The sequence below is a fragment of the Sabethes cyaneus genome, chromosome 3 (genome assembly GCF_943734655.1).
Source record: "Sabethes cyaneus chromosome 3, idSabCyanKW18_F2, whole genome shotgun sequence".
Classification (NCBI taxonomy): domain Eukaryota; kingdom Metazoa; phylum Arthropoda; class Insecta; order Diptera; family Culicidae; genus Sabethes; species Sabethes cyaneus.
Genome location: NC_071355.1, coordinates 2,169,240 through 2,186,821, shown reverse-complemented (window position 1 = coordinate 2,186,821; position 17,582 = coordinate 2,169,240). Strand labels below are relative to the sequence as shown.

Here is a 17,582-nt window from a genome sequence, read left to right as displayed (position 1 = left end):
AGTCCTCTACGGACTTGAGGCAGTAACTTTGCTTACGGAGGATGGCGCTGTAGGCATATTTGAACGAAAGGAGTTGAGGATTATTTTTGGTGGAGTACAAACGGAAAGCGGAGAGTGGCGGAGGCGTGTGAATGTGAATCACGAGCTACAGGTACTGCTTGGAGAGATTCCCATCGTACACCTGGGTTGGAAGTTGGGAGATTACGGTGGGCCGACCACGTCGCAAAAATGCCAGAAGACTGTGCAGTGAAATCTGTTCTCTTCAAGAAACTCACCGGCACCAGGAATAGAGGCGCCCAACGTGGTAGATGGCTCGACCAGGTTGAAACCGACTTGCGTGTGTCGAGATGCGCAACGAATTGGCGACGGGTAGCCCACCGAGTACAATGGAGAGAAATTATTGATACGGCAAGAGCCACCCCGGCTCTCGGCTGCTAAAATAAAGTAAAGGTAAGTAAAGTAAAGGGAGGGATACGTGAGAAGGAAAATGTAAGAAGAAAATAAAATAAAAAATAAGAAATAAATAAGAATTAGGAAGTAAGAAGTAAGGAGCAAGAAGTAAGAAGTAAGAAGTAAGAAGTAAGAAGTAAAAGTAAGAAGTAAGAAGTAAGAAGTAAGAAGTAAGAAGTAAGGAGTAAGAAGTAAGAAGTAAGAAGTAAGAAGTAAGAAGTAAGAAGTAAGAAGTAAGAAGTAAGAAGTAAGAAGTAAGAAGTAAGAAGTAAGAAGTAAGAAGTAAGAAGTAAGAAGTAAGAAGTAAGAAGTAAGAAGTAAGAAGTAAGAAGCGAGAATTTAAAAGTGAAAGTAAGGCGAACCCAGTATCCAAAAGGTGGCTAAAGCTGGACGGATACGATGGGCAGGGCATGTTGCAAGTATACCGGACAACTACCCTGCAAAGATGGTGTTTGCCCCAAATCCGGTAGGAACAAGAAGACCAAGACCAGGAGGAACGAGATCTGGTGGAGAGTACGCGGTATCCAAGAAATTGAAGTGCGGTAGCCCACAACCAAGTTCATTGGAGAAACTTTGTTCAATAGGCTTTGTCTTAGCTAGGATGGCAAGCCAACTAAGTAAGGAGCCTTACTTAGGAGGAATTACGTTATGCAAACCACGTAAGTAAGTAAGTTCTATTTCAATTTCCAGTTAAATTTTAAATTCAATTTCAAATCTGTGCCCCGGTTCTTCCGAAACATGTATACCAATCTATATATATAAAAGTAGGCGTGAGAATGTTTGTCTGTTCCGCGATAATAACTCCAGAACGCCTTGACCGATCTCTACCAAACTTGGCACACATACTCCTTGATATAAGAGAATCAGCACTGCAAGGTTGATAAAAGGGGGGGGGGTCGTAACAGGAAGGGGGGGGGGGAAGAATTTCCTAACTCCGAAATGCCTGGACGGTTCTTCATCAAACTTGGTATACATTTTCCTTGACAGAAGGGAATCAGCACGGAACGGTTGACAAGAAGAGCAGGGGGTGGGGGTTCATAAAAGGGGGGGGGGGGGGGTAGGCCATACACTACGAGACACCGGGACGGTTCTTCATCAAACTTGGCACACAAGTTCCTAGACATTAGGGAATTAGCACTGGGAGATTGATAAAAGGGGGAATCCCTAACAAGGAGGGGAGAGATCTAAGTAAGTAAAAGGGGCTGCGTTTCTTGTGCATTTAAACCGATTGCAGTTGTGCAATTGACTTTGAGAAAAGAGGGGGATTCCACCGAGGAGGAATATATGGTAAATAATCCTTTGTTTCGTTTCCATTATAGCGATTTTCATTGAACAATCCGATGCATAATTAGCTACGTGTCAAAAGAGGGAGCTGACTGGGAAGGACCCAACATGCAGGGGGACGAGGAACGTGAGTATGAATGTATGTTCCGCCATAGCTCCGGAACTTCTGGACTGTTCTTCATCAAACGTCGTTTGTCAAACACATGTTTTTGGCATAAAAGAATCTGCACCGGGGGTTGACAAAAGAGGGAGACAGTTTCTTATAAGGGGAGAGAAAGGTTCAAATGGGTAAAGGAGTGCACTTCTCTTGCATTTGGAACGATAGCAGTTGTTTAAGTTGCTGGATTTCTGAAAGGGGCAATAGGGCGGCCAGTAAAAAGGGAGAGGTTCAAAAACGTAAAAAAGGCTTTGGCGAGAAAAAGACAGATTTATAAGTGGTTGGGGGACAACGTAAGAGAAACTGATAAAGAGAGTATGTATCACATTCAAATAAAAAAACCCGATTTAATCCACCTAGTGCTGAAAGGAACCTTTGTTATAATTCATTTATTGTTTAACGTTGCCTAGTGCGTTGGTTTACATAAAATTTTTGAAAATTGAATAAGTTTACAAAATTTGAACAAAATAGGAACACTTTTAAATTTTGATAGATCGTTTTTTCATGAAATTGCTAAGTAAGGATAAGTAAGTTGTTATTAATCTGAGTAAGTGCAAATAAAAGAAAGTTGTAAGAGGAAATCCTATTGTTTAACATATACATTGCCTAGTAAAGGTCTAGTTTATTGGTTTTTGAACTATACATAATTTCCTGTAATGCCATTCTATAGAGAGAATGTAATGCCATAGAAATCAATAGAGATTTCTTGAATAATTTTCATCAATTTTTATTAACCTGCGGTTACTCACGCTGTTGTATTTTGTACAAGACGTGTAGGTTTTCCAATCTCATATTGTTATAAGGTTACAAATCGTTGTTTACCTAACGTATATTTTTCAATAAACTTATTATGAGCAAAATGTCATAATTATTCAATGCATTAATAATTTAAATTGTTGGGAAAATAGATCAGCATAAACCGCCATCACAGAAACGAAGCAATCAGTATGTGAGGTGTACCAGAATTTGGCCCTAACTGGAATTTTCTCTTGTTTGTTCATATGGAAAAATGGTGTCTGTATGCAGCGAAACTATCAGCAAATGTAAAATGTTTACAATGTAATCGTCTGCTTGTAGTCGAGTAATTCGGAGTCAGGGTATTTTTTATAATCTTATTCTTATCTTATAATTTTACTATTTGTACAATTTTGTACTACATGAAAAAGTCATACAACAATTACAAAATTGATTTTACAAATTCATATACAATAAATAAGATTTTTCTGTCTACGCTGCAGAGATAGAAGGTTATTGTATTCGGCAAAATTTCTTGTAATAATATGCTCTATAACTTTGCAGAACACATCAATGTGTTGTATTGAAACTGAAGGAAAATAATTGTTTTATTTCTCTTTTGGGGGGATTAATCAAAATTCAAATTCTACCAGACGATAGAGCTTTCAATTTTAAGAAACTCTTCCAAAGGTTCGATAAACTTAAAACCAAGTTTTCCTAGTCAAAACTCTAGTGCGCGCAAGTAACCGTGTTATAAAATTTGGCGCGTGTATTCGAGGGTTAATATCTTTTGACCGGTAAAACCAATTCTTATGTAATTTTGCATATATATTCGTAGTGTGAAAACCTCTCGTTTGATATTAAAAAAATTGAAATTAGGTAAATTATCTTGGTTAAAATCATTATAAATTATTGTTAATTTTGGTGTGGTGTATTCGATTGCTCATAACTTTCAAATTAAACGTCCAATCAGAAAACCATTCAATAGTGATCTATCCGGCTATATTACCTGCCAAATGAAACTAATAGCGCGTAAATCGGTTTGGCCATCTATGAGAAACAGGCGATAATTATTACCTTGTCAAAACAAGTTTTTTAAGCATAACTTTTAAATTAATTGTTTATTTTCAATAAAAAATTTCCGAGCAATTTAGTTTTAACAAGAGCTTTCATTTGATACTAAGTTCGTTGAAATCGGTCATGTAGTTCCGGAGAAACCCGTGTCACGTAGTTTTCACATTTTTGCTTATAACTTTTAAACGAAACGTCGTATCACGAAACAACTCAATAGTGATCTACTAGGCAATAATACCTTTCAAACAAGAGTAATAGCGAACGATTCGGTTCAGCCATCTCTGAGAAACAGGCGATAGAAAAAATCATTACATACATACACACACACACACACACACACACACACACAGACATTGCTCAAATCATCGAACCCTATCGATTGGTATATGTGACTTGGCCCTCCGGTCCTCGGATCAATTTCGTGTTTTTCGACCAATTTTTAAACCTTTGTTATAGTATAACAAAGGTAAAAAGGTTTTGTTTCTTGCATTTTGAGAGTTTTCGTTACAAAAACAGATGTTCAAGTGACAGAATGACAAAGGGACCCCGAGTGAGATCGGCAATCAGCTAGTTTTAAATATAAATACACACTCAAAATAAATTTCACGTCGAGATCATAGGAAAAGTTATGTGAATATTTTCCATCCAGCTTTTCCTGTACTATTTACGTGATTTTCAGGAAGTTCGCACGCATACTAATGCGTTAACGTGAAAATCAGATAGATGTTATTATTTTTTCCAATAACAATCAGCTGAAAGTCACCTAACTCCCTGTAGAGAAATGTACGTGATTTTTCACGTGGAAAGGACGTGTGGATTATTTTGAGAGCAATTTAAAGCAATGAGGTTTAAATTAGCCTCTCAGTTGGCCTCGAGGAACGACACTGATCTAACAAACCAGGCATCGCATGTTCGAATCTCGATAAAAATGGAAGGCTTACTATCGAAATCGGAATGCCGCACCTGGACTTTGCATTTGACAGGTTTAATTTAAAGCCCAATTTCAAGTCATAGTCAGTCCAATGTCAAGTTAGGGTAATTCCAATGTCGAGCTCAGTTTTAAGACTTATTTTCAAGTCCAATTTAAAGTTTATTTTCAACTTTAGTTTGAAGTCTGATTTTATGTAGGTACTATTTCATGTCCAATTTAATGTCAATTTAAGGCGTAAATTCAAGTTCAATTTCGAGTCCAATCTAAATTCAAATTTTGGGTTCAAGTTCAAATTTGTATGTAAATTCTAATATTTTGATAATACTGGATGTCTAATTTCAAATCTAATTTACTAATATGGTGCTCAAGATTAGAACGTGTATCGTTTCCTCTATGAAACTTAATTTAGAAAGATACTAATGAAGTATTCCGGAAACCTGGAGTTTTTAGTCTGCTCGGCTGATATTTTTCCGATAAGTAAAATAATAGAGTGAAATAGATTCGCCGTACTACGATTTCTCTTCATACGAGCTGAACCACTGGTCAGCCAGGTTATGTGCCATCGAGCGGAACAAATAATAACCGCGTAGCAAAATATCTGGAAAATTTGAGTGAGTGTTTCCAAGTAGGTTTCAACGGGTTCCACAAGGTGGCGCCGAGCGTTTTCATACTGTGGAATCCACTTTTCATGTTCCAGGGCGTATTGTGACCGTCATCCGTCACAAGGCGATGAAGAACGCATTTCCTTTTTGGTGCTGGAGCACTTTTTTCAGAGAACAAAACAACGTTGCTTGGATTCAAATAGAGTTCTGAATTGAGAGACTGGCCATGTCACTCAAAAACTCGCATCATTAAACCAACGACACTCACTGATTACGTGAAACTTGTGTCGCTGGTTTAATGATGATAAGTTCTCGCGAGCTACTGAGTTGCCATCCCAAGCAACAATGTGAGTTTTATTGTACTCTTATGGCGGTTTTCATGGTCAATTTTGATCTTAAATGTCATCATAAAAGTATAATAAAACCCTAATTGTTACTTGGGATGGTCAGTCTCTCAATTCAGTACTCTAGCTTCAAATCGCAAGGCAAATTCCTTCGCTTTGAATCATTTCAAATGCACGCAATCACTTAGAAATGGCTTGATGGCGTTTTTGGCGTTTGACACTTTAAGGTCTTTAAGGTGAAATTAGTCGTCATCGATTCGGCCAATTTCAAAAGTAGTTTTTTTGTTTGAAACAAAAATTTTGTTCATGAGAATATATTCACTGTGTTCAGATTGGCAAGAAGAATGCAGTATTTAGATTTTTATAAACAGAACCTCGCTTTTGGGCCAAAAACTGCTTCCGAAATTGGGCTCTCCGACGAAAAGTTAATGACTGCTAATTTCCCGTTAAATGTTTTTGGCGTTCCTTTTGAAGCTCCCGATGCGTTTGGAATGTAATTGGGGCATAGAATACTATTAGATAATGTAGGTTATGTTAGATATATGTTGCTAAGCAACACACCGAAGCTACCGTAAACTTGGTAACTACGATTATTGATTCTGACCACAGCATAAATTCTTAGGCGTAAACGATACTCTCAGAATTGTTAACGATGATGTTAACGAATTGGTCACGATAGCAATTGAAAGCTTCACAAGTAAAATGGAATTATTAAAATAATTTTGAAAATTATTATTTAATTTGAGCCGATCTTTAATGATGTATAAAAGCATGATCGAATTTACCGAGTAAATTGAAAGCATGTAGAAAAGCTGAACACATTGACCACTTGTGGCCTTACGCGTTGAAGGAGGCACTGACCGGCCCGGCCCGGCCCGGCCGGCACTGGTTCAGTGTGTTAGCCGGGCGGGCAGCACTATAGGTACCGACATATTTCGTTGCCGGGTGCCGTACCAACGCAACGAGGCGAGAGTGAGATCGAGCGGATGGCGACGATTTCGGTTCGCCCGCTGCACTGGTGGCGATCGTGGTGGTATAATAGTAATTTACAATTTCGTTCCGTGTCGTAATCGGTCGTCGGTGGCCAGTGAAAGGTCTTCAACAAATATTCGGTCGAACACTCGGACGGTCGTCGGATGGGTCCGGCGCGGTGTAGCGATTTTGATTTTGTCGTCGAATTGTTTGATCTGTTCGACATTCGATAAGCTAACGGTTAGGTAATGTTAGACCGTGGGCACTCGCTGAATTATGAACTTGAAGTTTCCGCCGAAAGTAGGTTAACTCACTTTCGGCGATTTGAGTTATATCATAGCACATTTCTCTAGTTTCGTTTTTCGGTGAATTTGTGCAATGTCGTAAGTAACCTAATATTCTCAATTTCTTTTTTCACTGATTGATAATTTCATCAAATTGGGTTTAATGAATTTGAAAACTTACCGTAAATTTCACGCATGTTGCCATCGTTGCATCGGATGTTGAACGACCGCTCAGCGTGCGCTCTGGGATGAACCGATTCCTGGCTGCAACCTGTTTTCCGGTTGGTTCTGGTGCTTAACACTGGACGTCGGAGGTTTCTTGCGTGTGCTGTTTTTGGTTGTCTGTCGACCACTGGTTCCGTTCCGTCCTGGTGGTTGGTGTGGTTAACGTACGTGTTGTCGTCACTCACCCTCCCTCAGTGGGACATGCGGCGATAGTTTGGCCGCGGATCAATACTCATCTTGTGCGCTCTCAGTCTGTGAATGAATCCCGGAAAGAAGCAAAGCGGAAAGGGGAAAACATATCTTTTCCACTGATTAGGTTGTTGGATACGGAATGCAATTTTTAGTTTTCAATTTCAAAGCGAAGCCATGCACCCAAAGATATAAAAAAAGATTTCTACTAGCAGCAGCGTGGTGAATAGCGTGATACGAGGGAAGGCATTTTACGCGAAAAATGCCGCTCGAACGTGGGACTGGTGGCGTGGAAAGCCCGAATGAGTGGCGATAGAAGCACAGGTGCATGAATGAATTACAAATGAGCGGAATTTGGTACGATTTGGAAAAAAAGGAACAGTCGGTTGGTTTTGCCACGGATCGGATGGCGTGACTTCGGTTTGCAAGCCGGAATGAATTTTAATGAAGCACTGTAAATTGACTATTTTTAACTTCAAATAAACCGTGAAATATGATTGCTACCAAAAAAAATGCTTGAATATTACTGTTTCGAAATTGATCATAAATTGGTCCTCAACAATAGGCTGCCTGTTTGCCTTTGTGGGTTTTTTTCATGGAGTGTTAGCTTTTCTCGTTGCAAATCATGTCGCGCCCCCGAAGCGGGGGAGAAAAATTAGTTCGCATCGCTGCGAGACGAACGATCGAACGATCGTGCAGTTTCACTTTTACATGCGACGCGGGTAATCGTTTAGTCGATCGTTCATTTCAAGGCGCTGATGATAATGATGTCGTTGCGACGTGCAAGCACTTGGTTACCGATTGCGATCGTGTCGTAATTGGCGCTGTTTACGCGGCTTTCTTTCTTCCGATTGACACCGCGGGACGAGATGGTCGGTTGAGTCAGCCAGCCAGACATGGTCCTGACGCGAGTGGGGTAAACAATATGTTACTCCACTTCTCCGCGCGCGCGAGATGTTACGTTTGAGAGACAGTCGATGTAATTGCTTTCGATGGAAGCTGTTTTGTCATTACCAGCAGCAGCGCCCGGCTGGGTAAACAATTTGTGTGAAAGCGGTCGCGATATCATCTGAAGCGTACAGGCAAGCAAGCAACGTCAGGTGCCAAAAGGCAATACTGTTTTATCGGGCTGGTTAAGCTTATTTATTTATATGTTTTATTTCAGCGAAATGACATTTTAACTGGTGAATATTACATAAGCAACCAGCTAAGCCACGGAATCACAAAAATTTTGCTGAATTAGTATTTTGAAATTACGTGATTTTTCTTCTTTAATTGTTGAAAGGTTAAATTTCATAAAACAAACATCAGTTATTGCACTCTGATTGTCAGTCCCTTGAACCCTCAGCTTGGACAGTAAATCTTACACAAAAAAGTGAAAAGCACAGCCAACGTTTACTATGATCACATTAGTAAACTGCTGCTATGCATATGACAGCTGACAGTTGTAACAATGAGGAAAGGAAAAATCGCTGAAAGTTACCACGTGGGTTTTAAGGTGACTGTGCAGAAGAAATGGCAATTTTTTTGGATTTCCAAAATGTTGTGTCAAAATCAAAAGAACAGATCACTTATGTTGTTATATTTTTCGAAACTTTAGTTTATGTTTAGATTGATGAATGATTGTTTGTAAATCTATTAGACAGAAGTGTGGTTGGTTGCGAAATCGATTTTAAATAACGTATGAAATAGTTTTAAGAGTCTGAAAGCTATAAGCTTATTAGTTTGAACTTTAGACTTAATACAAAATCGTTGCAAAATGTAGCCGTAATGGACGCAAATGACTAAGGCTACTAGCAACAAATGATCGACTCGTGTCGTTGGATGCTTGAAAAACGAACTGAATACTAAAAAAAAGCAAACCGGAATAGTTTCTCTTCATGACAATGCTTCTACACATTCAAATCCAAATCGGTTTTCGAACAGCTGTAAACCCTTGACTGAAACATTCTGCCGCATGCGGTTCATTTGCCAGAATATTTTTAAAGCAAAAAATCCAATTTTAATAACTTGTGTACGGAACCTTTAATAAATAGACTTGATGAAAGTTTCTGTAAATATTTCTTTTTTTGTTTCTAGAGGAATGCAGTATCCTTTGAAAATTGTGATATTGTTACCTAATGGCCAATCAATTACCGCCATCCCCGGATGACGGTATCAAAATTTGTCCTTAAAAGGATCTTAGATTTTATTTTTTTTATTTTATTTTATTGGTTCATCTGACAAAACATGGACTACATGAAATTGAATAATTATAGAAGATAGCTGTTTCGTGCGATGGCTTTAGTGCAATTTAGTCTAATTTAGTTTCAATTTCATCTTCAATTTCGGGTCCAATTCTAATTTCAACTGCAATTTGAAATTCAATTGAGGTCTAATTTTAATGTCCCATTTTGAAGCAAATTTCTAGTTTATTCAAATTTTTATTTCACCATCGATTTCAAGCCGAATTTCAAGTGCATTTTTAAGTCCTATTGTGATCCAATTGCATATTCAATTGCAAGCCTAATTTTAAATTGAAATTTAAGTTAAGTTTTAAAGTCCAAATTGAGTTCGATTTCTAGTCCAATAATCCATTTTACGTCTAGTTCCGAACCTAATTTAATTCCGATTTCACCTCCTGTTTCAAGTTCAATTCACTTGAATTGAACTTGAAACAATTTTTGAGTCCAATATAATGTCCGATTTCAACTCGAAATTCATGTCCAATTTAAATCCAATTGCAACTCCGAGTTGAAATCCAGTTCCAAGACCAGATTTGAAGCAGCAATGGATCATTGAAAAAGCTGAAAAATCCTACAGATGGTTTCAGCATAGTCATGTTCTGTCAAACACACTCGACGAACGTCTGTAATCGACTGTCAAACTACATTTCAATCTGATTGGTTCACTCAAAAAACGGAACGGCAAGAAATTATGACGTGTAATCTGTACCAGCCTTAAAGTTTACTCTAAATATGCCACGTGTGGCTTTAGTGTCCATCTAGCGGTAAGCATGAGCAGAAGCTACCTAAAATGATCCATTCCAAGCCCAATTTTAAGTATAATTTGAAGTTCAATTATGGTCCAATATAATACCCCATTTTAAAGCTAATCCCAAGTCGAATTTAATTGTAATTTCGGCTCCGATTTAAAGTCTAATTTCACATCCAATTTTATATCCGATGTCCAGTCCAATTTCAAACTCAATATGAACTCAACAACTAATCTAATTTAATTCCAATTTATGTTCGATTCAAAGTCAAATTGCAACTTGTGGTCCAATTTTTAGTTCAATTTTGATCCAATTTTAAACAAAACGTCAAGTCCGAATTCAAATCCAAATGATAATCTGTTTTAAAATTTAATTCTAAGTTTGATTTCAACCCCAATATAAATTTTACGGGTGGACCCAGACTGGATCACACATCCCGTCTTCTCTATTAAATTTAATGTGCAAAAGTGCTATTAATGGAAATCCGAAATTTTGAAATTTTGTTGCTGCGTCCGCGGACTGTATTAATTTTTGAGAAACACCAGGTCGTGAAAGCTTACGTCATAATATTGCATGATCAATTCGATCAAAAGCAGCTTTTAAGGCCAAGTAGACATCGTCATTCTCCAACGGCGAACTTCCCAGGTGCTTTACTTGGAATATCACTAGCTTTAGCATACGGACATGATTTAATTAAATTCAAAGCCTGAAGTACCATAACCAAGCGAATTATTTTCCCGATCTGCGCGACCTTTCACTAGACATCGACAGCAATGATTTGATTGAACCAAAATTACTCATCGGTCTAGATAACTGGAGTTTGAGCTAAAGTTGCGCAAAAGAGGACAAACCCATCCGGTTAGTGCGAAATATCGGCTAGGATGGAGCATTCACGGATATCATCTCAATCCGCAATTCTTGGGTTTCAACTAGGAACGGTTTCCGATCGAAATCAATAACTAAACGAACAACTTCGTGGTTATTTCACCATGGAAGCTGATGGAGTTGTCGATTCAAGTTCGATTCTGGAGTCAGCTGAGCAGAAACGTACCATCCCGCATAATCAAAAACTATTGGTAACACGGTAAGTATTATAAATGTACTATATGACCAATAGTGATTGTTCGTGATATAGTTTCATATTATTTGCTACCATTCGAAGTAGTGGATGTTAAACCATTCAGGTACGATATTGTATATAGTTAGTACTAAATAAATAGTAAGAACGAAATGCTGACAATGCTTTTTATAGTTACTATTTGTGGTATAGTGCATTAAATGCAAAACAGCCATTTTGTTATACAATTTTGAAGCGAAATGTTGTGTGTCCCCAACTCCTCGATAAACTATATGAAAAAGTGCAGGTAAAACATAATGAATATGTTTTCATTTTAAAATCATATCATATGTAGTTTTTCTTTTCTTATTAGGCCATTGCAAATCATATTTAAAGTTTTTGTCACCCCCCCCCCCCCCCCCCCCCTTTGGAAATTGGCTTGAAAAATCGGGGGGCAAAAAAATAATTTGTAGGATATGAGTCAAATTTCTTTTTATAAAATCAATTGTCTGTGGGCTCTACAGTCTGAAAAACTCGAAAAATGAGTCTCCGAGTTGAATTAACGCTTCTAGCACGAAACAGAAATGGAAATTCGAACAATGGAATTTCCGAAAATCGTCCAAAAAAATTTTCCTTCGTTTTTGTCTTTTTACCTTTGTTATACTATATAACAAAGGTTTAGAAATTGGTCGAAAAACACGAAATTGATCCAAGGCCCGGAGGGCCGAGTCACATGTACCAATCGATAGGGTTCGACGAACTGAGCAATGTCTGTGTGTGTGTGTGTATGTATGTGTGTATGTGTGTATGTGTGTTCGCTCCGAATTTTCTATTGCCTGTTACTCGGCGATGGCTGAACCGATTCGACCGCTATTACTTTTGTTTGAAAGGTATTATTGCCTAGTATATCACTATTAAATGGTTTCGTAGTCTGACTTTTCGTTTGAAAGTTATAAGCAAAAATGTAAAAACTACGTGACACGGTTTTCTCCGGAACCACGCAACCAATTTTAACGATATTAGTACCAAACGAAAGCTCTTACTATTACTAAACATTTTGCTAAGTTTTATTGAAAACGGACAAGCAATTTAAAAGTTAGCCTTGAAAAACTTGTTTTGACTAGGTACAAATGAACGCCTGTTTCTCAGAGATGGCCAAACCGATTTACACGCTGTTAGTTTCGTTTGGCAGGTAATATAGCCGGATAGATCACTATTGAATGGTTTTCTGATTGGACGTTTAATTTGAAAGTTATGAGCAATCGAATGCACCACACCAAAATTGACAATAATTTATAATGATTTTAACCAAGATAATTTATCTAATTTCAATTATTTTAATATTAAACGAGAGGTTTTCACACTACGAATACATATGCAAAATTACATAAGAATTGGTTTAACTGGTCAAAAGATATTAACCCTCGAACACTCGCGCCAACTTTTATAACACGGTTACTTGCGCGCACAATAGCCCAAAACCAAAGAAAACGTGCGCACTGGAGTTTTGAGTAGGAAAACTTGGTTTTAAGTTTATCGAACCTTTGGAAGAGTTTCTTAAAATTGAAAGCTCTATCGTCTGGTGGAATTTGAATTTTGATTAATCCCCCTAAAAGTGAAATAAAAAAATTATTTTCCTTCAGTTTCAATACAACACATTGATGTGTTCTGCAAACTTTTAGAGCATATTATTACAAGAAATTTTGCTGAAAACAGTAACCTTCTATCTCTTCAGTGAAGGTAGAAAAATCTTATTTATTGTATATGAATTTGTAAAATCAGTTTTTCTATTCTAACTCTTCTTGTAATTGTTGTATGACTTTTCCATGTATTACAAAGTTGTACAAATAATAAAAATACGCAACTTTGTTGAATTTAGTATACCTCTATGTTTGCTTGTTTAGGAACTGTAGAACTTTAATTGTAAAAAATAACCTGATTTTGAGCCCGAATTACTCGATTGCCAACAGACGGATACATCTTAAACATTTTACGTTTGCTGGTAGTTTTGCTGCATACAAACACCATTTTTCCATATGAAGAAACGAGAGAAAATTCCAGTTGGGGTCAATTGCGGTACACTTCACATGCTACTTGCTTCGTTTCTGTGATGTCGATTTATGCTAATCTTGTTTCCTAACAATTTAAAGTATTAATGCATTGAATAATTCTGACATTTTGCTCATAACAAGTTTACTGAAGAATATACGTTAGTATATACGTAATATACGATTTGTAACTTTATAACAATATGGCATTCAAAAATCTACACATGTTGTACAAAATACAACAGCGTGAGTAACCGAAAGTTAATAAAAATTGATGAAATTTATTCAAGAAAACTTTATTGTTGTGAACCAAATAGAATGGCATTACAGGAAATTATGCATAGTTCAAAAACTTATAAACTAGACCTTTACTACGCAATGCATATGATAAAGAATAATATTTCATCTTACAACTTACTTTTACTTGGACTTACCCTCATTAGTAGCAACTTACTCAGCAATTTCATGAGAAAAGGAACTATCAAAATTTATAAGTGTTTCTATTTGGTTCAAATTTTGTAAACTTATTCAATTTCCAAAAATTTCATGTCAACCACACGTGTCGATTTCTATCTCAAATAGCAAGTAAGATCGTATAACAAAGGTTCCTTTCACCACTAGGTGGATTAAATCAGGTTTTTCGTATATTTTTGCATAGAAAATAATAACGTATATATTATAAGCAAGAATAGATTCGGTTTTCACGTTTAAAGCTTAAATAAAAATTCTTAAAATGCATGTTTTTTTTGCTCGATTAAAAAATTCACTTTGTTTTTTTTTCGCCCCCCCCCCCTTCAGTGGCCGAACATCGGAAGGACAAAAACTTTATAAAATATTTGTAATGGCCTAATAAAAAGAGCAAAATCGAAGCGAAAAGTGTATGCCAAGCCTGAATGTTTACATTTTTCTACTTAACCAGCAAACAACTGTAGTGGCTTCCATAGTACCCGCAGTAGCCGCCCCTGCATTGAATGTCTAAACCGAACTGTACCCTTCAGAAAGTAGCTGTCAGAGCTTTACCCTTCAGACTCACCAGCCGCCATTACCGCTCGTGGAAATCTGGATACGAGGTCACACCTTAATGACAGTTAATACAGTTGTTTTTTTAATTTAACAAAATTACGTTATATCAAGGTAAAAGTTATCTTATATCGTGTTACGCTATATCGAAGTTCCTTTGAACCGATGTTGCTTTATATCGAGTAGAATTGAATTTGGAAAAAGTTTTCGTATAAATATGTGACAGAATGGGAGGAGAAACGACACATAAAGAAGAAAAAAATGACACAAAAAAGAAAAGAAGGAAACGGGATAGAAAATGAGAAAGCAGAGTGGAAAAACATGTAACTGACGGGGTCTTAACTACTCAGCATTTACGAGACCCCCTAAATCAAGCCTCAGGGATGGCAAACGTTCGCGACTTACTGTCAAGAAAACACTAGAAAACCTTCTGTTCTACCTATTCCCGTTTATTCACGACTTTTTCTTCGGTAACTCCTACCTTTTGGCTTTGGGGTTTCACTTCCGGTGGCGATGCTGACCGGGATCCACATGCGGTCAGGTCGGCGACGTTGGAACGGGGTTCGACGGCTAACCTCCGGCGTTCCGGGACTGCGGGCTCACTCAGGGCTTCTGTCAAGTGCGATGGCGACGACGCGACGTTACTGCGATGGCGTCGATGGCAGGGACGCTCTTTCAGCTTCGGGGTTGATGATCGTGATGGCAGCGGCGGACGTGAGGACCAAATTCGGTACAACCCAGGTCTCGTTCCGAGTCACGTTGGTAACGTCAGGTAATCGGGGTAAAAACAGGGTAAGCACAGGGTCCTAAGTGCGAGGGGGGTTTTTAGCATCCGGCTCAAGACGGTCAAGGTCGGGACTATGGTAGAAGATTTCTGAATAGCCATACCTGTTGTTTGCTTTGTGATACACGTCTTTCCTTTCCTCCTTCAAACTTGCGGTAATTTCTGTCTTTCACTCCTATCTTCCTTCTAATTTGTGTATTTTAACAAACTGAAACGTCTGGTCTAATTTCGTCTGTCTGTTTGAACTTGTGCACGTTGACGGTTTGGCTTCAGACAAGGTAATGGCTTTGATTAGCTTTTGTCCAACGACCTATGACCTTTCTTCGCGCCAAGAACCCTACTCTCTCTCTCTCTCTCTCTGGCTGATCGTTTTCCTGACATACTCAATCCACGCTAGCTCGACTCCATTTTCCGCCCCCTGGTGGTGGGTGGGTGGAAACCGTTGACGCGTGGCTGCGTACGTCGCCGGGGAAAGCTGTTTGCAACAGAGTATTTCCACTATTTTCTTGGCATTTTATTTCGTGACATTTATCATACATTTTACCGCGCGCGACAGTCTCCTAAACCTTGGGCGGAGACTAGGCCGACGGTTACAAACAAGAGGGAGTATGAAAAGGAAAGGAAATAAAATGGGGAGAAAAAAAATTAACACAAAAGATAAAAGGGATAAAATGGAAAAGAAAAACAGAACGTGACAAAGAAGAAGGAAAGGCGGGTCATAATAAGAGGAAGAATGGAATAGCCGAACGAAAGAAAAATACAGACGTAGAACGAACGCAGAACAGAAATGAAAAGAAATCAAAAGGCGACGAAATTAAATGAAAAGAAAAAAGACGAAAATCGGAACCGAAACGGGACAGAAACTGACATAAAACGAGACAGGAAAAGAGGAGAAACAGGCCTGAAAACGGAGAAAACGCGGGATATTAAAGGAGAAAAGGAACGAAAAAATAGGAAAAAGTGGACAGAAAGAACACGGGAGAAAAAAGAGAGTAAAAACGTTGCAAACCATGAGGAGACTGTGCAGAAAACGGGGGAGACCGGAAAAGAAAAATTATTCGGAAGAAAAGCAATCAAGAAAATGAGGAAAGCGAGAAATAAAATGAGGATCAGCTAGACAGAGTAGGAAAAAACAGAACAAAAGAGGAGAAAAAACGAAACAGAAAAGAAGGAAATGGCAAGGAGTAAATACGGGAGCACGCAATTTGAGGAAACGGAAGACACACGGGTTAAAATGGAAACAGAACGTGATAGAATAGGAGGAAAAGCGGAACATAATTGGAGCAAGAACGGAACAAATGAAAACCAACTAGAGGAACTAAACTAGAGTATAATTAGGACTGAAAAGGGTGAAAAAAGAGACAGGAAAAAGAATGAACGAATGAGAAAATGAAACAAATAGAGGAAAGGTGGGGTAGGAAAAGATTAAAAAAAAATTGTTTGAGAAGGTCGGACAACGAGAAACAATAACGATGGAAAACGAGAAGGAAAGGAAAGGAAAAAAATACGGGTAGCAGAAACGAGGAAAATGGGAAAAACAGATCAAATTAGATGCAAAATTTGATCTATAATGCAATCAAATTGGATGGGAAAATGTGACAGAGAAAAAACAAAATAAAAACAGGAAAAACAGAACAAAGAACAAGGTTTAAACTGAAGAGAGAGAGAGAGAGAAAAGTGAAACCCGGAAAATAAAAAACGCAACCCGAAGGGCAAAGGGAAAATAGAAGCCAAACACAGAATAAATGTGACAGAAAAGATGGAAAACAAGGCCCACCCTTTGTTTATATCTGGGCACGTTAGTGTCTGTTACCCTTGCCATTCACAGAGATGCTAAATCAACCGAGGCATTGCCACGTCGTTGACTTCGCCCTCAACATCCTGCTCGACCCGTAACGCTGAACTTCCGATTTCACATTACTAGCAGCTTCCACAGCCAGCACCGCCAGCAGATGTTTGCACCCAAGCTTCCGTCCGCACCCTTTCGTTGCTTTCCGGAATAATGGTCGTAATTCGGCTTCAAATTCAGCAGTTGCGAGTTCCTTCGTCCACAATAACCTGTAGATCTTCTCTAGCTTCACCTACTTTAACTCCTCACACCACTGAGAACGGTCCAAAACTGGTCGATCAGTTGCATGGATAAATCCCAATTAGTTATCGGTTGCCCCAGTTTAATGGTCTTTTGTTATCGTCTTCGAGGCCACCCCATTAGAGCTCAAAAGTATGAAGCAGTTAGGCTTCTACGAGAATCATCAACAACGTCTCGTCGTATGGATTCTGTCTGCTAGACAGATTGTTAGGCGTCCTCTTCGTAACGTCAACTCCCTCCGGTTGAAAACCAACTTAGATTTCAGATTGGCGAATGATTCGGCAGGATTTACTATGCATGCCATCGATTTCTGTTCTCTACTCCCTGGAAATTCGTGCCATTGTCGGTAATCTACACCGACTC

The 17,582-nt window shown here is 38.4% G+C and overlaps 1 protein-coding gene across 11 annotated transcripts in view; it reads right to left on the bottom strand.

Moving 5' to 3' along the window:
* The window catches only part of LOC128744395 (uncharacterized), a 77,235-nt gene that overhangs the window by 37,796 nt on the left and 21,857 nt on the right, over window positions 1–17,582 (bottom strand). For 7 of the 11 annotated variants that reach the window (XM_053841385.1, XM_053841379.1, XM_053841380.1 and 4 more), the window contains one exon: window positions 7,015–7,310. In XM_053841385.1, the coding sequence (XP_053697360.1) occupies window positions 7,015–7,038 (24 nt within the window). In that variant the 5' untranslated portion in view covers window positions 7,039–7,310. Of the gene's footprint in view, window positions 1–7,014; window positions 7,359–14,827; window positions 16,529–17,582 lie in introns of those variants that run through there. The other 4 variants (XM_053841382.1, XM_053841383.1, XM_053841389.1 and 1 more) reach the window with 2 other exon arrangements.